At 57.3% G+C, this 27,661-nt stretch overlaps 1 protein-coding gene across 3 annotated transcripts; it reads right to left on the bottom strand.

Moving 5' to 3' along the window:
• Positions 1-3,428: 3,428 nt before the first annotated feature.
• Positions 3,429-26,579, bottom strand: KCNC4 (potassium voltage-gated channel subfamily C member 4). 3 transcript variants are annotated; one of them, XM_059927480.1, is made up of 4 exons: positions 24,620-26,579; positions 12,737-13,673; positions 10,508-10,711; positions 3,429-4,618 (listed from the first exon to the last, which is right to left on the bottom strand). In XM_059927480.1, exons 1-4 carry the CDS (start codon positions 25,286-25,288, stop codon positions 4,494-4,496), a joined length of 1,935 nt encoding a protein of 644 aa, XP_059783463.1. In that variant the 5' UTR covers positions 25,289-26,579; the 3' UTR covers positions 3,429-4,493. The 3 variants fall into 3 exon arrangements, with proteins under 3 accessions (XP_059783463.1, XP_059783471.1, XP_059783452.1); XM_059927488.1 differs by having other exon boundaries at positions 3,429-4,555; XM_059927469.1 differs by having other exon boundaries at positions 4,526-8,232.
• Positions 26,580-27,661: the final 1,082 nt, after the last annotated feature.

Genomic DNA, 27,661 nt, shown 5'->3' with positions numbered 1-27,661 from the left:
CCACAGATGCCGGTCTCTGCTCCAGTCTGTGCAGAGGGGCAGGGAAGAGGCAGACAGGGAGTCTTCCACCCCAGAGTTAAGGACTTTGAGGAAAATCATGCTGGGCAAGGAGCTTATCTGAGTCCCGTTCAGAAGACCTGGGTTCTGGACCTGTCCCCACCATTAACAGCTGTGTGGCCCCATGTTAAGTCAGACCATCTTAGAACTGGAAGGGGCCTTCTACTTCCACCTTCCAGGCTGAGCAGAAATTCCTCCCACGAACCCCCGGCACACGATCGTTCAGGGTCTCTCTAAACTTCCAGGATGGGAACTCCACTCCAGGACAGCCCATTCCTTCAGGAGTTTTGTTAGGAAGCCTCTCTTTTCCAAGAGGCCTGGAAGGACCCAACACCAGAGGTTGACAGTGTCACCTCCAGGGAGGACAGTGGGATTGAGGGGGGGTGATGAGGCTTCCCTGTTGATTTGGTTTGGGATGCTTTCAGTACCATGTGTTAAATTTGTAATGGCAAGGAAAACAACAAAAATGTCAGGTTTTTCTTGATTTGAAGGCAGTTTGAATCTGCCTTCCTAACATTTCCACTTACTGGTTCTAGGTCTGCTCTCTGGGATCAGAGAATAATCTAAACCTACTTCTCCTCTGATACCCTTCAAATACATGAACTTGATCCCCATCAAATTTCCAATAAGCCATTTCCAGGTTGAGCTGCTCCTCACGTAACTTGGTTTCCAGACCAGTCCCCATCCAAGTACCTCCCTTCTGAGCATCAGAAAATAAAACTCAGTGAGTTGCAGAAGGAAGGAACCAATCACTCCTTGAGTTGGGTGTTACCTTATGCTAATTAATTAACGAGGCTGAGAAGACATCCTTCTCCCTTTTCTGTGTGCATGTGGGGGCATGATCAAATCACTTCCTCAAGCCTTGGTTTTCTTACCTATAAAAGGGGTAAACAATACCTTTGCTATGAGAATCAATAGAGGTTAAGGAAATGAAAAACATTAAAAAGCACAAATCTATACTTTAGGTATGATGACCTAGAAGCCTCATTCCATTTAGACAGCAGCTAAATGTAGGGCTCATAGAGCCAGACGGCTTGGGTTCAAATCCCAGCTTTACCGCTTATTGGCTGTGTGACCTTGGAGAAATGACCTGACATTGCTGTGCTACAGTTTTCTCCTCTGAAACAAGGATGATGATAACACCAAGCTCAGAATGGGTGTTTAGGAGCATTAGATGTATTGCCTGGCACTTAATAAAGGTTAGCTGTTTGGTATTATCACCCCAACTCTTATTCCTTCACAGGGAGCTAAGGGGCTCACCGAAACGAGGCGAATTCATGGCACCTATTTGAAACGTGAGGCCATCAAACCAAACCGGTCATTTGTCATTGGAGAGAGTTGCTCCCCCACCCAAATATTTGTAATCAATGTTTTGTGCTAGGCGCTGTGCTAAGGGTGTCACAGGCCCTGCCTCACTGAACTCTCCCAACAGCTTCATGAGGTAGATACCATTATTGCTCCCATTTTACAGATGAGGAAATAGAGGTTCACACAGATTAATTAACTTACCCAGAGTCACATAATCAGGAAGTGAAGGAGACATGAGTCGGACTCCCAGAGTCAGTCTCCATCACTATAGCATCCTGCTCTTTTAACCAGCTCCCTAGTTTGGGCTCCACTCCAGCTTCGGGGACCAGAGGGAGGCTGGTCCCTTGACAGCATTGCCTGCTGTTTCTGTGAGGTGGGGAGGAGGGGCCGTCCCCTGCTTCTCTCACTGAACTCTGCCCTCCTGCACACTGCCCCCTCCCCCTCCCCCTCCAGGGGTCTGAGGTTGTCACCGGGAACCCCAACTGCATCTCCTTGGGTCCCCTCAAGCCCCCCCTGGCATTGGTTACCCCTGGGCTGCCTGCTGGGTTCTCAGCCCCTGACCATGAAACGGTTCCACATTGATCAACAACAACAAAAAAGTAAAAGAAGAAGAAAAAAACCCCAAAATACCCAAACACCATTTTGGCCGTGGGCCCTGATGCGCAATATCATCATGGGGCCAGCAGTGCATCCCATCCCATTATTGCCCGGCCAAGCTTCTCTGAGGCGAGCCTGGCTGCAAATGGCTTTCTCCCGTCTGGGGGGGGAGGCGTAGCCTCTACTTGCCCTCCACTGCTGGAGGAGAGATTTTATCTTTAATTGACAACTGGCTGCCTGCCATCGCCTTGCTTCTGCTGGCCCAGGCTCGAAGCGCGATTTTCTCTTTGCTTCAGGCACAGGCTTCCCCTTACTTCTCCCCTCCCCTCAGCCCTGCCATCCTCACCACCCCCCACCCCCACCCCCGGTGTGCTCTTGTCCTTTCCTGGTGTGACTGGACCAGGCAATCTCAGAAATCTGGGGAGAAAAGCTGAGAGCAACAGGAAATGGATGAGGAGGGAGCTAACACTTACTGTGCATCTACTGCACGCCATATGCAGACAGATGACACTGGGCCAGGCCTTTACAATCACTGGCTCTGAGACAGGGGCTATCATTATCCCCATCCTACAGGCAGGGAAACTGAGGTTTGGCAAGTTGCCCCAAGTTACCCAGCTAGGAAGTGGCAGATCAAGACCCTGAACTGAGGCCCCTTTGACGCTAAGTTTACACCTGGGATAAAGAGTAAAGAGAGCACACACGTGCCCAGGCCTGGTTACATAATCCGCGGAGCCCAGTGCAAAATGAAAACACAGGGCCCTTCTTCAATAATTATCAGTAACTTCAAGACGGCAACAGCTGAGCATTAAGTCAGTTGTGGGCCCTTCTGAGTGACTGCACAGGTGGCACGGCCCTGAAGCCAGCCCTGCTCATTCCCCTGTGTGAGTGTGAGAGGGACAACAGTGAGGGATGACGTCTGAGCATCACTCACCACCATCCCCATCCTCTCTAGGCCCAGGACCATTCACTCCCCAGCCCTAAGTGGTCCCAGTTGTGCCCCCAGCCCCTTGTCGGCCTCAGTTCATCAGCCATCCATCCAGTCATCACAACGACTTCGGCATCCCCAGGGCCTTGGCCCACATAGAACTGGTGCAATTTCAGGGAAGAGAAGATGCCCCCTGCAAAACAAGCAGGAATACAGTGGAACCCCCTAAACAAACAACAGTCTCTTCTTCCATGTTACTGCTGGGGGTGGGGGTGGGGCGCGGTGGCAGCAGTGGAGATCACTGCCCAGAAGCCCGGGGTCCCAGGTTAGTCCTCTTGGCGTGACCTTGGCCAGATCACTTTTCATCTCGAGCATTCGTGTCTGGCTCTAAATGCAGGGGTTGGGCTGCACTGGTGATTCCTGGTGGGGGCGGGTTAGGAGTGTGTTGCATTTCTCGGGTGTTGGGGGGGAAGCCCGGGGAGGTCCCCACAGATACAGAAAGGAGAGGCGGAGGCAGTCACTCACACAGCGAGCACGGCAGGACGCTCCAGATGTCTTTATTGGGGCTTGAGCACAGCATGACAGTCAAAGGCATGCAGACAGGGCGGCAGGGCCCAGCCTAGGCATGCCTCAGACACACGAGGGGACAGCTTTAGAAAAGGACGACCAACACCAGGGAGGGGCAGGGCGGGCTGGGAGTGGGGAGGGAGGGCCTACGCAGAGGCAGAGGCCAAGGTCGAAGGGGGCACCTGGCCTCGGCTATTGCACGCATACTCCGGCCACCAGCCAGGAAGTACTGTATTGCAACTGGTCTCCGCTCGCCCGCAGCATTCCCTTCTCAGACCCCTGAGCCAGATGGGCAGACAGACCCCTTCCCTGCCCGTCCGCCCAGCAGCATCTTTGGAAACAAACGGACAAAGGCGACAGAACAAAAAACCAGAAATAAAAAAAGACAAAACACCCCCTCAGTCAAGGACACAGGGAAGGTGGAGAAAGGAGTGGAAGAAGCTGCAGAGGAGCCCCGGGAAGTCCCCCAACAACTGGGGCGTGGGGTGGGAGGTAGAGCCCCAATCTGGGGTGGGGTGAGGTTAGTGGAGCAGTGACCCTAGGGGGCAATCTGGCCTTCCACAGGCCTCTGGCCCACAGGGGAAACACTCCCAAGAGGGAGAGTCTAGCCAGGGACCACCCAGCTGGACTGGCAGTTCCCAGGTACACTTTTCCTGGGATATTCCACACACATATTCAGCAGAAACAAGGAATCAGTGAAGGGGAAGGGAGTGAGGGTGGGGGTGGGGCGAGGGCCTGGGGAGACATAGCCTAACGAAGAAGACAGACCACCAAGAGCACATGCACTACACACAATAGTATAGTATGTATGAATATAGATACTATATGTGCATATATATCTCTTCAATGTACAACAGAACAAGAACATCAGACCCAATGGCTCTGGGCCCCGAGGGTCACATGGGAGGTTTCCCATCAGTCCTGTGCAATCAAGGATATCTGAGTCTTTCCCAGCGAAAGATTCTTGCCTGGGTTCCAGAGTTGCCCTAAGCCTCTGGCTTTCTGTCTGTCTGCCTGTCTCTCTCACGTTGGTGCCGCTTTAAGAGAGGGTGAGGACTTCAGCCTGGGCATAGTTGGACGAGAGGGCATCTTGGCAGGTCTCTGTGTTTAAAGAGCACAGGGTGTGAGACACTGGGACGCACACTTTCAGCTCAACATTGCCTTCTTGGGGGGGGGGGGGTAAGGAGTTCAGCAAAAGAAAGGGAGAAACAAAGAATGAGATGTTAGAAGGAAGGCAGCTGCTGACCTATAGGCGGTGGGTTGAGGAGTAGGCCAGGAGCGGAGCTGGAAGGCATGGGGCCCAGAGCTAAGAGTCCAGGAAGAGTGGGGATAGGGAGGAAAGGGGGTGAGCCCTTCATCACCCCTCTGCCAACCCAGCACTGGGCCACGGTGACCCATAGGTGATGTTACAGCTTATCTCTGTGCCTGTTAGGTAATGAGCTCCAGGAACCAGGAGACCTCAGGTCCTCAAAGCTGCAGTGCAGTGGGAAGAGGGACCACAGCTCTGCAGCCTGGCATGGAGGCAGTGGGAGAGGTTCCTGGCAGGGTGGGGGCTGACAGCCCACAGGCCATCGCCTGGGCTGCTGCCTGCCCAGCCTGTGCTCCCCCCTGACATAGCTCCATCTGCCATCACCACCTGGGGCTAGTCCATTGTCCCAGGGGGCTGGTGAGGAAGGCTCCTGAGTGTGCTGCCGTGTCTTGCCCAGTCCCCTTCCTCAATCTGGCAGGAACAGAGTCCCAGCAGCTGGAGGGTGAATGCTGAAGGGGAAGGTCAGGGAGGATGACTGTGCCCATCTCAGGAGAGACAGCAGGAAACCCAACCCCTCAGTGAGCCCTTCTCGGCATCTCCTCCTCAGCCTGGGACGGCAGTGGCCTGGGCCTTCCCTTCCCCTACCTTCTCAACTGGGGCGCAGGTAGGGCAGGCAGGAGGCTGCTGCGGGGGCAGGCATCATGCCAGAGAAGGCGATGTTCTCTGGCCAGGGCAGAGGAGGCCCTCGCCTTCCAGGAGGCTCTGTGAAAGGGCAGCCGGAGCTGTTATGCAGCCTCCCCTCTGACTCCCATGCAGTCTGGGCTCTGGGCTGAACAGGCACTTTCCCCTCTGGCTCCAGCTCACAGCCACCCCTCTCAGAAGCCCTGGGGGCTGAGAAGTGGCCTCTAGGGTTGTCAGCAGCCCTGGTACAAACTGGAGGGGCAACAACTCCTAACCGGGCTGCTTCCCTGCTCTGCGGGGAGGGGCTGGGCCCCAGCTGCAGGGGAAAGGCTGTTAGAAGCCAAAGTAATGGGCAGAGGTCCAAGTCCAGATCCAAGGTAAAGCAAACTGCACTCTCAGATTGTGGGTGGGAGGGAGTGCCCTCTCCTGAGGAGGGAGGCCCGAGGCCTGGGCAAGCCTGAGGCCCATGCAGGCAGCCGCCTCCCCAGGCAGGGCCTGGTGTACAGTGGGGCTCTGTAAACTCCAGGGCTCACTTTGCCCTTTCCGAGGGCCCTGAGAGGAGCTGGGGCAGGCGGCCTACTCAGCTCTCCCGTCAGCTCACGCTCAATCCTGTGTCAACCCTACAGAAGCCAGAGAGACAGGAGGGGTGTGTGGGAGCCCACCTCCCAAGGCACTAGGGGCTCCAGCCTGGCACTCCTGCATCATGTCGCCCAGAGACATCTGTGCCCACCATGGGGGTGCCATGAGCATACCCGTCCCTGTGGGAGGGAAGAGAGGGAAGGAGGCGGTGGGTGCCGTGGAAACTTGGGCTCCTGACAACTTGAGGGCTGCCACAGAAATAGCCGCCTCAGTTCCCTGAACCAGAAAGGCGAGTGAGAGGAGAAAATAGCTGTGGTGCCCATGTTACACCGGACACCCAGCTCATCGTGTCCATGTCAGAGCCGGGACCCCTGCACCAGGGAGCCCGGCAGGGGCAGGACCGAACCCATCCTCCCGGAAGAGAAGCTGGGCTCTCAGACTGGGCTGAAAGGGTCGAAGGTGCCCTGCTCCCCGTCCTGCTCCACAGGGCTTCCCTGTCCGTGTCCCCTTCTGAGGGGCAGTGGCATGGACGCCCCTGTATCTTCCTCAGCTCTTCTTCTCGTCATTCTGAGAGCAAGCAGGAGGCAGGCCCCACAGACCACAGCAGGGCTGGGGGAGCCCAGGACCCACCCTGAACAGACTTTCCTGGAAGGGACATCCCTGTGTCTGCCCAAGGCTGAAGAAGGCATTGAAATGGGGATGTTCCTGGAGCAGGCTCTTCATCACCCCTCCAGCGCCATGAAACGGTCTGACCTTTCTGCCCAGCTCACCTTTTGGGGTGGCCTCCAGAGTCCCCAGCCTCCTGCCAAGTCCCAAAAATGCTGTCTGGCGGTACCTATCTCTGCCCACTCTGGAAGGAGCAGACATGGACCTTACTTAGTCATTCCCTCGACAAAGTTGCATAATCTGACTCTAAAAATTGCCAGGCACACGGCTCTGCTGTCAGGTCTAATTCCCATCAGGTGAAACAGGCGATGTCTTGCCTGAGGTGTTCCGAGTTCCTGGGCTGAGGAGGTCCTGGAGCGCCTGGCTGGTGCGCTGGGGAGGGGCCCCCTGCGGCTCGGCCCACCCTGGGCGCGGCAGGCTGCCAGTAAGGGAGCTGGTGGGCGCAGGATGGCTTCAGTCCCTACACTTCCCCTCAGCTGCCCCTGCCCGGGGCGCACCCCTGCTCACTCAATGACTCACAGACCTGTTGTGCTCCCTGGCTCGTTAGGTAAATGAATACACTTAATTATAGAAATTAGATGAGTCTCCGGTTCTGGCAGCGATACAGAGCACAGAGGCTGGGTGGGAGCGGCAGGTGACTCAGAGGCAGGGCTGGGAGTTGGAGGGAGCAGGAGAGGAAGAAGAATTGTCGGGGAAGCAGAGGAAGCAGCGTGGCAAGCGATACTGCAGCTCGGGGTGCAGATGGGATGCTGGGCTCCGCTGCTGGGCGCCACCCCCGAGAGGAGGACCTCCCCGCGCCTCGGCAGCCAATCCTGGGGCTCTGACTCTAGGAACGCCCACCTGCACCCCATGGCAGGGCTGGAGAATATCAGGTGGCACTGCTCCCCCAAGGAGTCAAGCCCTCACACACCGGCAGAGATGCCCCAGGGGACAGCCTTATTCCTGGCTGGTCTGGGTGTGGGATTGACAGACAGACAGACAGAGATGTTCAGTTGCAGGCTGTTTGGTTACTGGTTGAAGGCCCCGAGGGATGGAAATGCATTTGCTGTGATCTAGGTGGGACCCTGAGGGGGAGGCAGGGCCCAGAGACACAGTCCTGGGGGTGACGGCACCCTCAGCTCAGGACGGGAGCGAGCGGGATAGAAGGCCTGGAAGTAATCTCTCCCTCCCTCTCAGGTCCCAGAGCTGAACATTCTGGGGAGCTGGGTGCTGTGGAGGAGAGGCCTGGGGGCCCTGAATTCTCTTGCATCCTGCCTGGCTTCCGCAGGCCCCAGGAGGAACGAGGGCTGGAGGCATGTGAGTGTGCCTGTTTGTGCGCGTGTGCCCAGGGGCGGGGTGAGCCGAGGGTCCAGCTACGGGGCTGAGTGTCCAGGGGGTGGGCTGGTGAGGGGGTGGAAGGGGTGGGAGAGCAGGAGCTTTCTTGGAGGGTAGGGTGAGCTGTATCGCGATGCCAGTTGAGATAGCCCCAGACTGGTTCCAGCAGCTCCTGCTGTGTTGTTTAGACTCCGGGACTTTTCACAGCCTTGGTGAAGAAAAGGCACGTGGGTCAGAGGGGCGCAGCTCCTTGCCTGAGATGCTCCATGGGATCCACGTTCCGGGGACCCTGCAGGGCGGGCAGCCCCGGGACTGGGTGGAAGGGTCTGGTCCCCCTGGGAAAAGCTCCCTGACTTTCTCTGGTCTCTGGATGGACCCCTGGGCCCCACACTCAGCTGACCTTTGCCCTATCATTGTCCCCAGGTAGGTTTCCCTCCAGTTGCATGAAGACCCTACAGCCCTCAGTACCCTCCTTGCTCAACCCTAAGACGCCCTAATTAGCACTCATCACTTTCCTTCCAGGGAGTTCACTTTCAGTCACATGCACCTACAGGGTCACATGGGGTCTGTGCTGGTGGCCGGGGGAGGCCTGGGCCCACTCACTCCTGGGCCTGAACGTAGCCCAAGCGCAGAGAAGTGTGGCGTGGTCTGGCACAGGGAAAGTTGCCGAGCGCGCACTGGGAGTTTGGCGATGCTAACTGCCACGCTTGCTTAGCAGGGCCTGTTTCCCAGCAACCCACCTGTTCCCTCTCGAAGGTCACTCTAATTGGCTGAGCTACATGCTTGTTGCCAAGAAGCAGTGTGGAGGCATCTTGAAAATAGAGCAGCCGGGCGCCACAAGCAGCCAGAGAGATACGACGTGGTGGGACGCAGGCCCCCCGGCCCCATGCATGCACACACAGAGTCTCCTCCTCGGATGGGACCTGCTCCCCAGGCCCTCATGGTCCCTGCTCTGACCTGCAACCTCACAGCCTCCTGCGCACCACTACTTCCACTGAGCCCCTCACCACTCTGGATGAAAACAGGGGTGATCAGGACTCAGTTCCGTTTGCTCAAGTCCTACCTGGGGGGTGGAGTCCCCTTCACCCCACCTTCTACACCATCCACTTAGCATGCTCCAGCCAGAGCAAGACTCTGGGTCTGAACTAGGACACAGTGGAAGCCACAGCATGTTTGGGGTGGGGGCAGGAGGGAGAGGCACATCCAGAGCCCAAGGAGTGGGCTACACAGAGGCCAGGGGTGACCAGAAGAACACAGAAGAGGGTGTGAGGAGTCTGAGCCTCCGGGCCATCTCCAGGTTCCAGGCTGCTGTTCCTGCTTCTGCCACCCAGTAGGACACATGCCCAGCAAAGCACGACGCATACCTCTCAGGTCTTGGTTAGGGTCAGGGTGCCCTGGGGATCCCTTGGGGACAGTGGCGCTGAGCAAGCCAGGGAAAGGGCCTGGGGAGGTGTTCCTGGAGGCTGCCTGGGCTGGGCAGGCCAAGGGACATCCTTGGGGGGACAGAGACATCACAGGTTATTCCTACAGCAGCCACTGCCCCTGCCTCACTCAACCTGACTTTGGTCTGAGGTTTGGGGATGGTGGCAAGTGGCGGCGGGGTGTTGGGCTGAAAGAAGGTTAGTAAAGAAGTAGCCTGCAAACCCAGGGAAGAGCTTTTTGCGGGGAGAGTTGGGGTTTATCCTGAAACTAGGCAGGCTATTTAGAGAGATTAGGTCACAGGGACAAGGCAGGAAAAACACAAGTGATGAGGAGCTGGGCAGAAGGGACACTTGGCCTTGAGAGCCCTGGCTCTCAGCCACCATTGGCTCTCAACCATCCCTAATCATTTCGGTCCCACTTTTTCAGGCCAGGAATCCCTAGCTCCACTGACCAGCTTCTGCATGGGGTCTGCGGATGGAATTTCAGCCTTCCCTTGAACTCGCCAAATCCTTCAGAACGCACTTCAGAGGGGACCCACTCTCCCTGTCCACCCCTCCCCCTGGTCACCTTCTGGCTCTACCCGGAGTGAACAGTCCCATCTCAGGGGCTTGCAGATTTGGGTTGCAGACCTCCCAGTGCAGGACGCAGGAGGTGGGGCCTGAGCCAGGCTCTCTGAAGACCTCACACCAGCACCCCATTTTTACCCTGACTCCTGAATGGTGTTGGCATCTCCCAGGACTACTCACTTGGGGAAGCCTGAGCTGTGTTTAAGGGAGGCCTAGGGGAAGGCTGGCAATGACCATGCGGAGCCAGGCCTGAAGACCACTGCAGGAACCAGAGGAAGAGAGGCAATAAAATGGAGGGGGTGGCAGGAGCCTTGATCTGGGGTCCCCTCACCCTCTAGTACTTGTCTTCCCCGTGGGCACCCAGGGGGCTCTGTGTACCTTCTGGGGATGCTACAGGCCTTTCTAATCCGGGAACTGGAATATCAGGGGACCCATCCTAAAAGCGAGGGCGCATCCGAGGCAGAGGAGATGGTGTCCATGGCCTCAGAGGAGGAGGAGACCTCAAGCTCCATGGGGGACACTGGGGAGACTCAGCTCCGTGGGGGCTACCCCCCTGCCCAGCCTGGGGAGCCATACCTTTCCGGACACTACCATCGGCACAGGCAAAGTCCCCAGCGCTGAGCAGGAAGCAGGCAGCTGCCTTCTTGTTTCTGTCTCGGGTGCCGGAGCGTCGCAGGGCCCGGCGCTCCTCCGGGGTGCGGGCGGAGGCCAGGGGCTGGGTGAGGCCGGCTCCCTCCTCGTCTGACAGCACCGCGCTGGCATCGCCGTTCTGCTTGGAGTCTAAAGGGGCAGACAGAAAGAAGGCTGCATGAGGGCTGATCCCAGACCTAAAGTATCACTTACCCAACCCGAGGGGAGAGTGTTGCCAGAGCCAGCGAGTGGGTCTGGTCCTGGTGGGCAGGGGACAGGATGTGGGCTTCTCTCCCAGCCTTGGCCAGGGCCACAGATACCCTAAAAGCAGGGATTCCCCAAGTTGGCCCTTTGAGATCAGTCCAAGGCAGGCAGCAGAGTCGGCTTCTTCCTTGGGTCTGGCTCAGGCTGACACTCGGATGAGTTTGCATTCCCTAGGAGAACGCTTGGCTTGTTGGGGTGAGGGGTAGCACTGCCAGGGTTAAACTGTTAGCGTGGCTTCCGCAGCTGTCTTCCTGGACCACCCGAAGGCACTTATTCTTGTTCACCAGGCATCCAAGCCAGAGTCAGTGCCTGAAGGATTTAGAGCCCTCTGCTCTCGGGGCTCCCCTGTGTCTGGGGAGGACCCCGAGGGGAAGAGGCTCCAATTCAGCTCCTACCGCTGTGGGCTCTTAGTCCCAACCCTGCTCTGCCAGGCACGCAGCAGCACAGATGAGAGCTGAGCCCTGGGATCTGGAGAAGGGGGGCTCCTTGGTCTGAAGGCAGTGGCCAGGAATGCCCTTTCTGTGACCGAGCAGTTAGAGTCAGGCTAAGGAACGGCTCATGGCGCCATAGGTATTGCGGAGCCAGCCTAGGGACTTGTACATTTTGATATTAAGTTACCCTCTGAGCCCTGAATGGACCTCAGGGTAGAGCTGAAATTCCCTGGGGTACTGGCTGGGAGATTTATGTTCAGGGATTGGGGAAGAGGGTACCATTTTGGTGGGGGAGAAGAGGGGGGCCTAATGGGTGCTGTTCCATCAAGGTCTTTGAAGGACCCGGGCCCTTGAATGACCCCAGGGAGTGAGTGGCTCCAACACGTAGGATGGGCACCCACCAACAGGCCACAGGTGAATGTCCCAAGTCAGGCACCTCCCCACAAGGACGAGTCCCACTTTGCCCCCAGAGCCGAGACAGGAGCTGCTACCTTAGTCTCCTGGCACCCCCCCACCCCCCGCCCAGCTCCCCAGTGGCCTGGCATCCAATGGCCCCCCATGCTAGGAATCCCATACCTCCCTCAGGAGCCCATCCCGTACCTAACAGTTGGGTTCCCACTCTCCAACCTAACTTCACGTTGCTGTGGGTGAAGCCAATTTCCTTTCACTCTTGACTCAGGTAGAAGCAAGCTTTCCTGGGGTGGCCTTTTTCATCCTTGAAGAGCACGATTCAGACCCTCAGGTCCTCTCGTTCCAGGATGCAGCTCCCAGTTTCTTCCACCTTTCCTTTCCCCTCTCCCAACACTGTCTGGGCTGCTCCCTCTTGGTTCCCTTCCGTCCCATGTTAAACCCCGAGCCCAGGACTCAATCTAGCTTGTGCCAAACAGAAGGCAGCCTCCCACTGCCATTACGTTATCACATTTATCAGGCCAAGAGACACTAGACTGGAACGTTTGGAAATAAATGATTCATGTGTTGATTCTCCTCAGAAGAACAGCTGCCCTACTCTCCAGCTAATAATGACAGCGCCTGATATTTGTAAAGTGGTTTTAACTTCTTAAAGGACGTTCATAGCCATCATTCGTTTGGGTCTCGTCAAAGTCGGGGTAAGACACTGACAGCATTCCCGTTTTACAGGTGAGGAGTCTATGCCCAGAGAGGGTGAGTGACTGGCCTGTGGGCACACAGCGCAATGGCCAAGATGGGATTAGAAACCCAGGCTTCTAATTTACAGCCCCATGCACTGCCCATAGCAGCCTAAATTTAGTGGGATACTCACTCCACAGAGCCTGATGTTCAGGAAGCTATCAGAGAATAGATATTCAGCCTCAATACTGTGCCCTCATAAAGGCACGCCTTATATTTAGGGAAGCCCAGAACAATAAAAGCACAATCCCAAGTTCCAAGGGCTGAGTTTTACCTGGGAACTCCCCTGGCCACTGGGGGAGAGGTGGCTTTCCTTCCCAACCCCCAATCTCACCTGCCCGTTTCCTCTCAACCACACCCTCTTCTGGGGCAGGGGGGCTGGCATCACTGTAGGTACTGTCCCTGGGCGAGGTCTCCTGCGACTTGCAGTAAATGGGCGACTCCAGCTGAGGCGGCCGAGGTACGTGCTTCTTCCGTTTCTTGGGCAGCTTCTGCTTGGCCATGGCCAGAGAGTAGTACATGCCGAAGTTGTTGACAATGACAGGCACGGGCATGGCAATGGTGAGCACGCCGGCCAGTGCACACAGCGCCCCCACCAGCATGCCTGACCACGTCTTGGGGTACATGTCCCCGTAGCCCAGCGTCGTCATGGTGACCACGGCCCACCAGAAGCCGATGGGGATGTTCTTGAAGTCGGTGTGATCATTGCCCCGCGGGTCGGAAGGCCTGGCGCCGATGCGCTCCGCGTAATAGATCATGGTGGCGAAGATAAGCACGCCCAGGGCCAGGAAGATGATGAGCAGCAGGAACTCGTTGGTGCTGGCGCGCAGGGTGTGGCCCAGCACGCGCAGCCCCACGAAGTGGCGCGTAAGCTTGAAGATGCGCAGGATGCGCACGAAGCGCACGACGCGCAGGAAGCCCAGAACGTCGCGAGCCGCCTTGGACGACAGGCCGCTCAGCCCCACCTCCAGGTAGAAGGGCAGGATGGCCACGAAGTCGATGATGTTGAGCAGGTTCTTAACGAAGTCCAGTGTGTCGGGGCAGCACACGATGCGCACCAGGAACTCCAGCGTGAACCACAGCACGCACACTCCCTCGATGTAGGTCAGGATGGGCTCCGTTTCCACCTCCCGCCGGAAGCGCACGCTGGTAGTGTTCCCCACTCTGTGGATCTCCGTCACGTTGCGGTCGATGTTGAAGGCCTCGTGGGTCTCCAGGCAGAAGGTGGTGATGGACACCAGGATGAAGAAGAGAGAGGCAAAGGCCACCACCTATGGGCGGGGAGGAGAGTGAAGGCAGCTGTCAGGGAGAGATGCACCCAGCAGGGACAGGGCCCTCGGCCTGTAGAGGGAGGGGCCGTGGGTCACCAGGCAGTCTGTTAGGTGGTGAGAGGTGGGATTAAGGTACACAGTCTGGGGCTGGAATTCCATCCCCAGAGGGTCTTTATCCCTCTGCTTGCGTGCTTTAAGGCCGTACGTCCCAATCCTTGTCATGGTGCCCAGAAGTTAGAGGCTGCCTTTGGCTGGAAGGAACTGAACAGAGGATGATAGCTGCCTGGCCCTGCCTACTGCCTAGCTCTGCCCACCTCTAACCCGATTGTGCTTTGAGGCTTCTCAAACTGTAATGGCTGTATAAATCCTCCGGGAACCTTGTTAAAATGCCATTCTGATTCAGGAGGTCTGGGGCAGGGCCTGTGACTCTGCATTTCTAACAAGCTTTCAGGTGAGGCTGCTTGTCCACAGACCACACCTCAAGTAACTAGGCTTTAAGGCAGTTTTCCTCAAAGTGAGGGCCTGGACCAGTGCATCAGCATCACCTGGGAACTCGTTAGAAATGCAAAGTCTCGGGCCCCACCCAAACCTACTGAATGACAAATGCTGGGCGGAGGGTCCAGTAATGTTTCAACAATCCTTCCAGGTAATTCTGATACACACTAAATTGCGAGGGCCACTACATCAAGGGATATGCTTAGAGGCAGGGGGCTGGCATTCTACCTATTAAGCTCCGGCCGTGACCCACCTCCTCAAGCCCCAAGTCCCAGCCCCTCCTGCCTGCCTCTCACCCTAGGATGTCTGAGCTGACTGCCCAGACAGTGAGAAGCGTCTGAAGAAAGACAACCTGCTCCAGGGCAGGAGACAGGGTAGTCTGCCCAGAATAGCTACCCCTCCCCTTCCCGAGAACTGACATTTCCTGGGACACTGAGCGCCAACAAAAAATAAACTGCACCCATTGGGATCAGAGTGTGGCAACAGCTGATCTGGACAGCTGCTGGGATCTCGGCTAGAATGATGACAGCGGCATTCAGCAGAGGAATGGCTGGGTTTAAGTGTCCAATCATTATGAATGGAGATGAAATGCATGTGTAATAACACCAATTACGGAGCCTTCATCTGTTATTCATGTGATGCCATTCACCACTGTCAGGGTGCTCCTTGCTGGAGTCCATGCCCCCTGCTGTTGCCTGTCCTGCTTGGTAGGTGGGGATGGGCTTCCTCCCTGAGAGGCGGGCCGAGCTTAGATAGATGAGGGAGGACTGTGGCCCCACGACCCCTTGGCAACCCCCATTGCCTGCCCCACTCTGATTTCCACCTGGCCATAGCATTGCCCCCTGTCTAATGATGCCTCTCAGAGATGCTTCCCTCCCTGGGAGTCTGCACTGAGACGGGTGAGGTGGGTGGGCACAACTTGTTCTTAGTACTGCAAAACACCAGTGGAGAATACAGGGGGATCTGGGAAAATGAAGCAAGGAGTAGCACCTCCAAAGGCTTCTGGAGCAGGAGCGAGTCTGAGGAGGGAACTTTGGGAATGAACATTCATTAGCCGTCTATTCTGTGCCTGGCATACTTGGGCACTCTATATGTGTTAGCACCTTCAGTCCTCCCTGTGAGGTAGGCCCCATCATCCCATTTTCCAATGGAGGAACTGAAGATCAGAGAGGTTATATACTTGCCTGAGGTCACACAGCCTGGAAGGGATGGAAACCAGACTTGAACTCAGCACTGTTTAACTCAGGGGCCGTACCTTCTCTTCACACCTCCCAGGCAGGGTCAGTTCATAGACCCAGGAAAGTCTTCTCTGAATTGTCAACACTGCTCCCAGCCAGCTCCCTGATGACTGCTATTTCACTCTTAGGAATGTGTACCTTTGGCTTGGGACAGACACCCGCCACACAGTAAGACTTATCTTATTTACACTTGGACAGGTTGATCAGTTACGGCAAGTTAGGAGAAGCAGGGTAGCGGACCACAGACACCCTTTTCCACTTGACAACTCTGCCTGGAGTTTCTCTTGCTTGCTTCTCCTCCCTGCCCCGTGAAGGTGAATTTCAAGTTCCCTTTCTGGTTTCATTTTTCTTCCCCTGAGAAATGGGCTGTCAAGACGATACGGGCTGACATGGGCATTAGGCAAATAGCTCCAGCCTGTGGGCTCTCGAGGGCCATCCAGAGATGAGCTGGTGGAGGCACCTGTCCAGTGGCCATGGTGATGCTGGGAACCGCGAGTCCTGGCACCGCCCTCCCAAGCAGAGGGGGTTGGGGTAAGGGGTGGGGCCAGCACATCCCAGATCTGCCAGGAAGCCTGGGAAGCAGAAGCTTGTGCTCTTCTGAGGAAAGGTTAGCCAGGAGAGTTGGCCCACCTGGGAGCCCAGCGTGAAGTTAATTGGTGATTTGGAAAAACAAGTTCAGGAAGAGCTGCCCAGGGGCTGAGTAGAGGGCGCAGGGAGGGAAAGGGAGGGGAGGGCAGGGCGGGTGCTGTGGCCAGGGCCACTCTCTCACCAGCAGGGCCAAGGTGCCTTCCTCAACTCCACCCCAAGGGCTCCTTCTGCAGCAGGCCCAGTGGGTGCAAACCACTCCTCCCTCCTGCATTAGGGAACAACCTCCTGAATTCCTGCAGTGTTCACTCATTTTTTTTTTTTTTTTTTTTTAAACACAGAACCATCCCATCTACTTACTTCTACCCCTCACTGCCACCCTCTCAGAGGATGCGGACAGGGAAAGGGGAGCCACATGTGTCCATTTCTCAGGGTCAACAGAGGCACAAGACAGGGCAAATGACTTGTTGAGGATTAAACTGAGGCCAGGTCTCTTGACTCACAGCTCAGAGCTCTTTCCTCTTGGCCTCTCTGACCAAACAGATGGGGACAATCCACTCCTCCCTGATGAAACCTACATGGGGCCTCAGTTTCCCTTGTGGCCCCTCCAGGCTGGTCCCAGGAAGCCCTCACTCCCTGAGCAGACAGGTAGACCTAAGGCCGAGCGGTGATAGATGCAGTGGGCTGTGCTCTGGCAGGCTGCCCCAGGTGGGTCCCGAAGTTACAGGTACCCCTTCAGGGCCCTAAATTATTCCCCAAGCCAAGTTATTTTGTAAGTGGTGGCTCTGCTTGCAATCGGTGCCTTTCACCAGGGCTTTTCCCTTTGGTGGCAGGGATACTGCTTTCATTCTGCTTTCAACCCTTGACTGGGACCTGAAAGGGACCAGCGAGGAGGCAGCGGCTGCAGCAGCATCACCCAGCTTAGAGGTCAAGGCCTCACACCTGAGCCTCCTATCCAGTGCTGCTCCCCCAACCCTGGCCCATCCTGCGAGGCTGGCAGGGCCCCTCAGAGCGCTCCCCATCGGCCCCAGCCACACATGGGGCTGTGCGGCCTCGGGGAGCTGAGACTGAGGGCAAAGGAGGGCTAAGGAGCCCTGGGGTCAGCTGCCTGGGTGCCTCATCCCGGCACTGCCACTCAGTCAGGGAAACGGTGCACTCTGTGCCTGTTTCCTCGCTACAAAATGGGACACTACTAGTGCCCCCAGTAGTGTTACTGTAGGATTAAATGAGCTTCTACACAGCAAGTGCCTGGCATACAGTAAGTGCTCAATGAATGGTGACAGAGCTGAGGAGGTGAGGGGGCCTCCGTGAACACCCGCGCGCAGCTTCTGAGGACGAGTTGGATCTGGAGCCCAAAATATCACAAAGCCTTTGCTTCACAGAAGAGAAAGGGACTCGGAAGGTCATTGAATTCAATGCCCTTTCTGCTGTTTTACAGGTGATGAAACTGAGGCCTGGGGAGAAGTGACCTGGCTGGTTCCCATAGCCGAAGCTGTCCGTTCTTTCCACTGTGTGGGGACAGAAGGCATGGATTCTGCTGGAAGTCAACACTGACCAAGCAGGGACTTCCCTGGCGGTCCAGTGGTTAAGACTCTCCGCTTCCACTGCGGTGGGCGTGGGTTCGATCCCTGGAGGGGGAACTGGGATCCCGCATGCCGCACGGTGCAGCCAAAGAAAACAAAAGCCAAAACTGCCCAAGCAGAAAACCGCTCGTGTGAACTAGTTTGGCCAGCAGCAGCCCCTCTCCTGCCAGCTGGGAGGATACAGGAGGGTCTCGCCACCCTGGACAGGAGGGTCCTAGCCTCTGTGAAGGACAGTGCTGCTCCTTCGAGCTTCCTGCTCCCTTGGGCCCCTCACACTGGCTGGCTGTATCCTGTTGGGGACCCATCTATCTCCAGAGACCCAGGTGGTTCAGCTGGTGGGCCAGCCCTGTGACCAGCCTCCTTCACTGAGCTCATCCCACGACTGTCCCTGGCGGAAATGTAAAGTCACACACGTCTGGACGCAAGTCCGGCTCCACTACTTACTGCCCAGACCTTGGGCAAGTTACTTACCCTCTCTGAGCCTTAGGATCTTTGTTCATAAAATGGAAAATTGAGTACCTACTATGTGCCAGACACTGCTCTGGGTGCTGTGGAACAGCAGGAAACAAAACAGCCCTGCCCCTTAGACCTTCCATTCCAGTGGAAGGAGACTGTCAACAAATAAGTATAGTATGTCAGATGGTATAAGAGGGAGAAAAATAAAAAGGAGGTTAAGAAGTGTGAGGGTGGGGGAGCTATTTCAAATAGGGTGGTCAGGCAAGGCCTTAGTGCCAAGGTGACATCGAAGCAGAGACCTGAAGGAGTGAGGGAATGAGTTATGTGAAGATCCAGCAGAATTCCAGAAGCAGCGGGAACAGGCAGTGCAAAGGCCCTGAGGCTACTAGCATACTTCATGTATTGAAGGGATAAGAGTACCTATCTTATAGGGTTATTTTGAGGATTAAAAGAAATGATATTTGTAAAACTTACCACCGAGCCTAGAGTGGCTCAGAAATCTGGCAGAGGCTGGGTTGGGGGGGGTGGGGAGGAGGTGACAGACACCAGTCATTGGGAACTGAATACAATCAGCAGGAGCAGGGGAGGGGAGCCCAAGGAGGAAGGGCCAAGGAGACAGATGGACAGATAAACATAAGAAGACTCATGCCCAAAAACCTATATTAAGGATGAAGTGTAGGAGAAGAGAAATTTGAGAACACAGCCAAAGACACTTGCAGAGGAAGATCTGAGGGGATGGGATGAGGAGCTAAGCCTTCTGGGGAAGTGAGATCCTAGTGCCCAGGTGGTGCTGGAAAGGGAGTGGGCAGCCCTGCGGGCTGCGAAGCAGGGAAGAAGAGGAAGTGTGCCAGGCAAGGCATCTCTGAGCTGTCCCTGGGCTCCTGGGTGAGGACCTGTACTATGATGCCCAGGTCCCAGCCGAGGGACCCCAGCTCCTCTCCCTTCATGGGCTGCCCAAGAGCAGAACCTGGCTGGCCCTGGGCCTTCCCATCCTGAGCCAGGACCCTCTGGTTCCGGTGTCAGAGCCAGCCTCTACCATGCTCAGCCCCTGCCAAGCTAGCACCTGGGGCCTCTCAGGGCCACTTGGCTGCCTAGAGCCGATGAGTCCCAGCCCCAGAAGGAATTCAGTCCAGTCCATATCACTGGCCAAGAACTTATCCAGACAAATGCAATTCCAGGTTCTTGCCTATCCGTCAAAACACCCCTGCCCCTTAGACTTTCTGTCCCATGCTGTCCTATCTCTGCTCTGGCTGGTCCCCTGCCCAGGAAATTCCCTTCTTCCCTAACTCTGCATGGTTAAGCACTACCCACATTGAATATTTATTTATATATTTATTTATAACTGGCTTCCTTCTAAAAATTATTTAAGGAAGCTAAGTCACTATCATGCAGGGCCTACCCAGTTTAACTTCTATTTCCTTGTTGAAGCTTCCCTGCATACCAACCCCCTCCAAACAAACAAACCCTCATCTCACACACAGGTGGGATTTATCACTTCCCCCTCTCACCTCCTATTGAACTTCATTTTTTAAGACTACTGTGGCCCCTCTCCTGATCTATCTTGTATTATTATTACCATTTCTTGTCACTCAATTTTCCCCAACTGCCACCTACTCCACCTGATCTGGTTCTCTTTAGGAACAGGGACCACCTCTAACTCATCTTTATATTTATAGAGGCCAGCCTGGTGTCTGGCAGGTAGTTAAGTGCTCAATAAATGTTTTCTGAATGACTGAAGCCAAGCTGACTGCCTGCTCCCTCTCCTGGTCCTAGAGAGCCTGTCACGAGGAGAGATCATCAGCCTTACTAACTGGGACTAGAGATGACAAAGGGATGCCTAGGAATCCCTCCAGGCACCTGGGCTCTCAAGACTCTGCGGCTCTCAGGGATGGGTCAAGCCAGTTGCCTGATGGGGACGCCTGCCAGGGGCCAGTAACCTTCACCCAGCCCAGAGAAATCCCCAGCAGGGAGCTGGGCCAGGTCGTGGCAGGCTGGCTGCCAAGGAACAAAGGTGGCTTGAGTACCCTTGTGCCCAGCATCCCAGGCTGACACTGACCACAGGTGGAGGTGGAGGGCCTGGGGGCTCCCGGTTCCCAAGGCCCAGCTGCCTCTGTTCCTGCCTGCTCCTCCCCCAACTCTCCAAAATAGCCCAAGTTTATTTTATCCCTTCCCCCACTTTACACCCCACCCCAAGTGGTGACAAGCAGAAACACCTCGTCATCCAGAGACAAGATGTTCAGAGACAAATGTTGGTCTGTTCAGAACAAGAGAGGAAAACAGAAAACAAACCCAGGAGGAGACTGGGAGGCTGCCTGAGGGCAGGGGTGGGGGGAGGCCTGCAGCCCTTGGCCTAACATTGCTTCCGCTCCCGGGAAGGCGGTAGAGCGACTGCCCTGGGGCATGCTGGCACTGCCCTCCTAAGGGTGCTGCGGAAGCTGGGGCACCCAGCCTCCTGGGCTCAGGTTCCTGGCCCTTCCTCACCCAGACGGCATGGGACTGCGAGTCCTGGCCCTCACTCGGAAGCCTGTCATGCCCACCGGCTGGCTGGTCCCAGGCAGCACCCAGGCCGGAGAAGCTGGGGCCTTCAGATGGGGTGAGCAGGAAGCAAGCTCTGCATTTCCTTCCTAGAAGGCCTCGGTTTCATTCCTCTGCCTGGGCCACGGAACACCTAGTCTCTTCTCTTAACCAAGCCCCCTTTCTTTCTGTCCTATAAAAAGCCCCACAGTGAGGGAAAGAAAGAGAAAGCAAGCTCAGGTGTGAGCAATTCTAGGGAGCAAGGAGACGGGGGCTTTAGTTTGGAGGGGGAAGTGAAGGGACGGGAGGAGAGCAGAAGGGCCCTCCCCTCCCCGAAGGGCCCTCCTGAAGTCAGAGGCCCTCTCCAAGCAGAAGCCCCAGGAGGTGGCCGAAGCAGGGGACAAGCACAGACGTGGATGCACAAGATCTGGGCTTGGATCCTAGTTCCACCACCAGCTATGCGACCTTGAACAAGCCCCTCTGGGTCTCCGTTTCCTTCTCTGTAAGCTGAGGTTAATAATCCCTGCCTCACATGGGTCAGATATTAGAAAAAAGTGCAGGTGTGCCAGCATCTGACAGCTGGCAGAGTGGATGCCCAAGCAGTATGAAACCCCAGTTGCAGCTGCCTCCTGGGGCAGTGGGATCCTGTGGGGTCACCTCCTCTACTCAGAGGGGAAACACTATGAGAAAACTCAGTCTAGGTACTGATTTAGCCAAAGGAGAACTATCATCCTTAATAGGGCCGATAACTGGACTAAAGCCAGCTCAGCCCCTGGGACCTCTGGAGACTGGGGATGAGGGAGGTGAGTGTCCCAGGGTCCCATTCATCAGGCCTCCTGTCTGCCCTCAGAAAAGGAGGAAGGCCTGATTCTAGAGCTCCGGTTGCTGCCCAAACCCTGACTGGTCCGCCTCAGTCTGGGAAGCCACCCTCGCCATTGCTGAGCCCTCCCTCTGCCTGGGACCATGGGCAATGGGCAGAGGGGGACAGGACCAGCCTGCCTCCTGTGCTTGCTCCCAGGTCAGGCCATGGGAACAGAACCACAGCAGCAGCCGCCCATGGACCCAGCCGCTGTGAAGGGAGCAGGGTGGGCACCCAGGCTGGAGCCTGCCTGAACAGGAATGGCTCTGCGGGCCAGGCCGGTAGCTAGGCAACAGGCTCCCATAATCAGCTCAGTTCACTTTCCGTTTGTATCTGTTTTGTTCCTGTCATAACGCACTACTCAAATGACCAGCTGCTGTATGCGAAGAGATGCCCGGGGCAGCGCTCTGCTCCTCTGCCCTTACTGGCCCTCGGTGAGCACTCCAAGCCCACCACAGTGCTGCAGGCCCCTCCCCCTCTTCCTCCAGGGAGACAGGGAGGAGGCCGAGGGAGGGGAGGTATGCGCACAGACCCAGGGGACAGCACAGGGGCAGGGGGTATTATTGGCCTGGGGTAAACAGAGCAGGGAGGGCATAGCCCCAGAACCCCTGCACCTCAGACCCTCAGGCCTGGAGGCGTAACCGAGTAGTGTCCCTTCTGATGTCCCCAACTGCCCCTGGTTTTCTGATGTCATCCACAGGAGTTACAAAACCTCAGGCCACCTCCCAGACCAGAGTAACAAACGATCCACCTCAAAAATAGCCTCCTTCAGTGGCAAGAACATGTTATCATCCGAGGAGCAAGGGCTGGGTAGTGAGGGAGCCCTGGCTTTGAGTCACAGCCCACCACTCTCTAGCTGTGTGACCTCAGGCAAGTTGTTTACCCTCTCACAGCCTCAGTCTATTAAATGGGGATAATACCTCTGCTGTAAGTTTACTGGGAGGATTAGAGATTAACGCAAAGTACCTGCATGGTGTGCTCAATAAATGGCAGTTGCTTATCAATTAATTTTTTAAACTTTTGTATTCTCACTTGTATGTCCCAGGAACAGCTAAAGGCTTGCCTTTGCCTGTGCCTCTCAGCAGGAGGCAAGCCCCTTCTGGCATGAGTGCCACCAAAGCTCCATATAGCTGTGCACATCAGTATTAACAACCAGAAGGCAGGATACTTGGGGTGATTTGCTGGCTCTATTATTTATTAGTTAAGGATCTGTGATGACACTTAACATCCCTGAATCCTGGTTTCTTCGTTAAGTGGGAAGAATTTACCCAGCCCAGCCCCAAACTTCTGACCTCAACTGGATCACCCTGGCTGCTGTGATTCTACATCAAAAGGGCCAAGTATCTTGGGCTCCTGGAGGATTTCCAGGGGCTAACCAGGCTCTGAGCTTACTCAGAGAGCCCCGGCTGGACCACTCTGCAGTGAGTTGAGGAGAAAATAAACTCACTGATGGTACAGCCCCTTGGAATCAAAGGGGGAGGAACCTGAGCAGATGTAAAGTCCTCAGAGGCCCCAGAATGCTCGGAAATAGGGCCCCTAACCACCTCATCTCATTCCTGCCTCCCTGGCTTGCCCCCTTTGCCCAACTCCATCAAGCTAAATCTGCCTTCTCCTCCCTCACCCCCAACTCCGAAAGAGCCTGAAGGATCTGCACTTGTCTCTGCCCTCGTGCACCCAGCCGAGAGCGAACACTAGCAGGGTTAGAGGACTGCATGAGAAGCCCATGGGACTCACAGCCAGCCAGGGCCAGAGCAAACAGAAGCAGCACCCTAGCTTTGCTCTCAGTCCCGGAAGAAGGCCCCTACCTTCCAGTGGCTGCCCTGGGATGGTACGCCTCAGCCAGAGCCCTCTGCTCCTCCCTCCTCTTCCACGCAGGAGATGCATGTGCCCTGGTAGAGCATTTATGCCAGCCTAGCCCCTCCCTGCAGCCCCGTTTCCCAGTCTCCTGCCCTCCCCTGGGGGGGTGAGGGGAGTGTAACTTTTTCTTCCATGACTGGGTTGAAGCCCAGCACAGGAGGTGCTGGGGAGCGCGGCAGGGCTCTGAGACTCACTAACATGACGACCTGGGATGCCAGAGGAAACTACCAGCTTCCACAGCAGGGGGCAGTCCCCAGACCCAACACATCACGCTGCTCTTTCCTGTCTCCCAGACAGACCCCAGCCAGGCTTCAGGCTGCCAGCCATGAGATCAGACACCAACCCCCAGGGGTCTCTTTTTTTAAAGAATCTAAAGCCATCCTTCATGGGTGTTTTTTTCTTTTTAGATGCCCAAGCCTACCTTCCCCACTACCGCCTTCCACCTAAGCGGGTTAGGGGAAACTGGACTGACTTGGGGAGGGGATGGTGGGAAGGGACTAGATCTTGCCTAAATCAACCTACACTTCTCCCCCCTGCCCCCATCCCCATCACCTATTTCAAGCAGTAACCTGAACCAGGGCTTTCTGGGAAGCCAATTTGTGCTGCAGTAGGAAGAAAGAAGCGGCAACAAATCTGGGATCATCACCAGGCAGCCTGTGGCTGGCCACTGGCTGCGGGAGCCTGAAGGGCCCGCAACATTACGCTCTTCCTGTCTGACTCTCCCCTCATCCCAGCAGAGGCCAGGACAACCCAGGTGTCCAGGAAGCCTCAGGGGCGTGGCGTGGGGCAGGCATCTTGACTTATCTTCCTGGGAAAAAGAAGGGCTCTCCCAAACCTGGTTGAGAGGTCTGGGTTCTGGTCCCAGTTCTGCCTGTTATGGTTGAAGAGGCTGAAACCCGTGCCCCCTTCTCTAGAACTCACAGTTCCTAGCACACTGAGCTGCTGGGAGGATTTCAATGAGATGGGACACAGGGAACTGCCAGAGTAGCCACTTACACTCTAGTTTTTTCCCCCAAATCCTGCCTGACCCCAGCACAAGGCCTCATTCCAGTTCTCCAGGACTCTGTCCTTCAGAGGAATTGGGAGTAGATGTAGTGAGGCTGCCTGTGCAGGAAGAAGGGGGTGGAAGAGCTCAGCTAAGAGCACCCCACTCGCTGGGAGGGGATGCCTTAAAGCAGGAGCTGGGATTAGGTCCAAGTAGTAAGTCAGGAGTGCAAAAGTGTGCAATCTCCTGATGAAGCGTTGGGGGCGAGGATGATTCCCCTGGGGACCCACGGAAAGCAGGGGAATTTGGGAGGGAGGCGGTGGTAAAGTCGGTCAGTCTCGGTCTGAGAGAAGACCCAGACTCCTACCACTCACCCTGGCCGCCCGGGAGGAGTAGGGATCCTCGAAGAGCGCCCACATGCGGGGCTGCCAGCCGCGGCAGCCCCCGGACCCGGCGCCGGGGCCCGCGCCTCCCTCGTGGGGCCCCAGGCGCTGCAGGGCCAGCTCCCGCTCATCGTCGCCGGCCTCGTCGCCGGGCCCCGCGCCCCCGCCGCCTCCGTCTGGGCTCTCGAAGATGTCGAGCGCCTCCTCGGCGTCGCGGTGCTGCCGGTAGGTCATCCAGCAGCAGGGCTCCACGTCGGTCTCGTCGATGCCCCAGAAGGTGAGCTCCTCCTCAAACAGAGGCCCGCACACGTCGGCGGGGCAATGCAGCTTGCCCGTGCGGTAGTAGTTGAGCACGTAAGCAAAGACGCCCGGGTGCCGGTCGAAGAAGAACTCGCAGCCACCGCCGCCGCTGCTGCCTGCACCACCGCCATCGGACGCGGGCCGGCCCCCGCCGTCAGGATCGGCCAGCCAGGCGAGGCGGGTGCCCGGTAGGGTGCGCAGGGTGCTGCGGTAGGTCTCATGTCGCGTGCCGCCCACGTTGATGATGATCTTCTCCGACGCCTCGCCCTTGGCCATCTCCTCCTTCAGACATGTTTTGGACGGAGGCTTGTTCCCCGACTTGCGCCCGCGGTAGGAGGAGACACACACCGAGCTGATCATAAGAAGCGCTGCGGGGCTTCGGCTTGGGGCGGCCGCTGCCCTCCAAACACCCTTCCAGAGGAGGCAGCGTCAGACGGGGGAGGGGGAGAAGACCAGGAGGAGGCAGGAGGCCGCGGCGGCCCCCTCTGCGGCGTGGCCCTGCCCCTGCCTCCCCCCCGGGGCGCGGAGCGGGAGGAGTTGGATTTCTCGGGGGCACAGGTGGTTGGGGTTTGGGCTGGCAGCGCCGGGGAGGGAGGCAGGAGGAGAAAAGGAGAGCCGAGGACCCAAGCGAGGCGCCCGGGAGGCAGGGCTAGCACACACACACTTCCCCCGCTAGCACTGGACACCCAGACGCTCGGGGCCCGGGACACGCCCCCCTGCACCCCACAACAGACGAGGAAGCGCACTGTCCAGGCGCACTGCGCGCGCTCACACTCACACGGGCCACCCTCCGGCTCCCAGTCCCCGCCGAGACCCGGGAGCGGCGGCGGCGGCGGCGGCGGAAGCAGCGCAGCAGCAACAAGTCCTCCAAGCGGCTGCCGGGGCCGGGCCGGCGCTCTCACGGCAGCCGGAGCTCCGCGGGCCCGGGCTGCGTGCGGTCAACACAAGGCGGCGGCGGCGGCATGTGGCCTCTTCCCCCCATTCATAAATCCAGCGCAGGGCACGGATGGCGGGCGGGGCGGAGCGGAACGCGGCGTTCGGGCGGGCGGGTGCTGCGCAGGGCGAGGCGGCACAAGGAAAACAAGCGCGCCCGCAGGAGCGAGCCTCCGGTCCTGCGTCCGCGGCTCGACAGCGGCGGGGAGCTGCGCTGCGCTGGGCGCTGCGCTGCGGGGGCCGTGCCGGGGCGGGGGGGCCTCGGACGGGGCGTCCTGCGCTGTGCCGAGCTTGGGGGCGGGGCAGCTCCCGGGAGCAGGGCTCTGGGCACTGCGAAGGAGTCTCCGGGGCGGCGGCCGAGCGACCAAGCGGGAGCCTCAGCGCAGCGCCCCGGCGCCTGGCTCCTGCGATCTGGCGGGGCTGAGAGCCACGCCATCCACGCGTCTACCCATCTCCGGGCGGGGCGCTGGCCTTGGCCCGCAGCAGGGGGCGGGCGAGAGGTGGCCTAGGGGCGGGGGTTGCCTCCACGCCGGTGGGCTGCGGCTCTGGGCGCTCTCCGTCTCCCTCCGGCGTTGGCAGCTGACGCCGCTCTCTGCTGGCGCCTTTTCCTCCCGGTGCCGCCTCGCCCGGGTGCGCCCTCCGCGGAGCGGAGTGGGCGGGGCGCGGCGTGGGGCCGACCCGGCTCGCTGCAGGGCCCCGGCAGCCGAGCTCTGCCTTCTTCCGCGGAGCCGAGCCGAGCCAAGCCAAGCCAAACCAGGCGCGTAACCCCCCCGCCGCCTGCACGCCTTGCGCGCCTCCGCCGCCGTCTCCCCTCCCGCCTCCCTTCGGCCCGGCTCCCCGCCTCCCCCGAGCCCAGAGCTCCTCCCACTGCAGTCCGGCTGCCACCCAAGCGCTCTCGACCCCTGACCTCTGACCTCCGCCCGCCCCTTCTGGCAGCTCCCTTTGCCTCGTCCCCACCAAGCTGATCGCTTTGTTGCCGGTTAATTGTGACTGACTGGAGACCGGGGAAGAAAGAGTGGAGAGATAGCGTCGCTAGGAGGAGGCTGCCCCCTCCTGCCCCAGACACTGTGTTAGGCCCTCCTGACGACTCCGCCCCCAACTGGGCCCAAGATCCCCGTGGTCTCTATGCTTGCGGCCTGTGTCACAGTCACCGAAGCCCCCGCGGTGGAATAAGGGACCCGGCGGCCTTGGGCAGAGAAGCAGCTCCTGGTTTAGGCGGGCGGAAGGAAACCGTAGCCTTGGCGCTGTTATGGGTGTGGGGCAGGTGGCCATGAAAGATCATTAGGTTAAAGCCGTTGCTTATCATTATCCTAGGGAGCAACCTCCTGGTTCTACTGTTTCACTCATTGCAAGTTGACTTTGCCCTTTTCCTGTCTCATCTCCCTTCTCTGATCCTGAGCTCTTCCAGACCGGACTGCTTTTTCATCTTAATAGCTCCCACAGTGCCTGCCTCTGAGAACCTGTTTGCTAAGTGATTGAGAAGCTGCTGTACCCAAAACATTAGGCACTAGCCCGACTTGACTGGCCTCATCCCAAGAGCAATGTCCAGATTCATTTTTTATTTGTTTTTAAGTCCAGACCTCTTCCACATCTTTAAATTAATCCTCTTTTTTTTAATTAAAAAAAAATTTTTTTTTTACAGTTTTAGGCAAGCCTCCGTGTCTGTCCAGATCACTGTAAGAAGGATTTTAAAGCAGAAATGCAAGGTGATTAACACACCTTCCCTGGACACCTGTGTACCATCTTTTCCAGATCAGGCAGTACCTGGCTATACTGGGAGAAACAAGACAGGGGCTTGGG

This window comes from Balaenoptera ricei, chromosome 1, assembly GCF_028023285.1.
Source record: "Balaenoptera ricei isolate mBalRic1 chromosome 1, mBalRic1.hap2, whole genome shotgun sequence".
Lineage (NCBI taxonomy): Eukaryota > Metazoa > Chordata > Mammalia > Artiodactyla > Balaenopteridae > Balaenoptera > Balaenoptera ricei.
This window is presented reverse-complemented; position numbering and strand designations above follow the sequence as displayed.

What these genes read in the sequence shown, in the direction of transcription:
- KCNC4 (XM_059927469.1), bottom strand. Translation starts at nt 25,288, where the DNA reads ATGATCAGCTCGGTGTGTGTCTCCTCCTACCGCGGGCGCAAGTCGGGG. An exon ending in ACTCCTCCCGGGCGGCCAGG is followed by an intron (nt 13,674 to 24,619) that starts GTGAGTGGTAGG and finishes CCCCGCCCATAG; the next exon opens with GTGGTGGCCTTTGCCTCTCT. An exon ending in CGATGGTAGTGTCCGGAAAG is followed by an intron (nt 8,233 to 10,507) that starts GTATGGCTCCCC and finishes CCCGCCCTGCAG; the next exon opens with GGTCCCCGGAACGTGGATCC.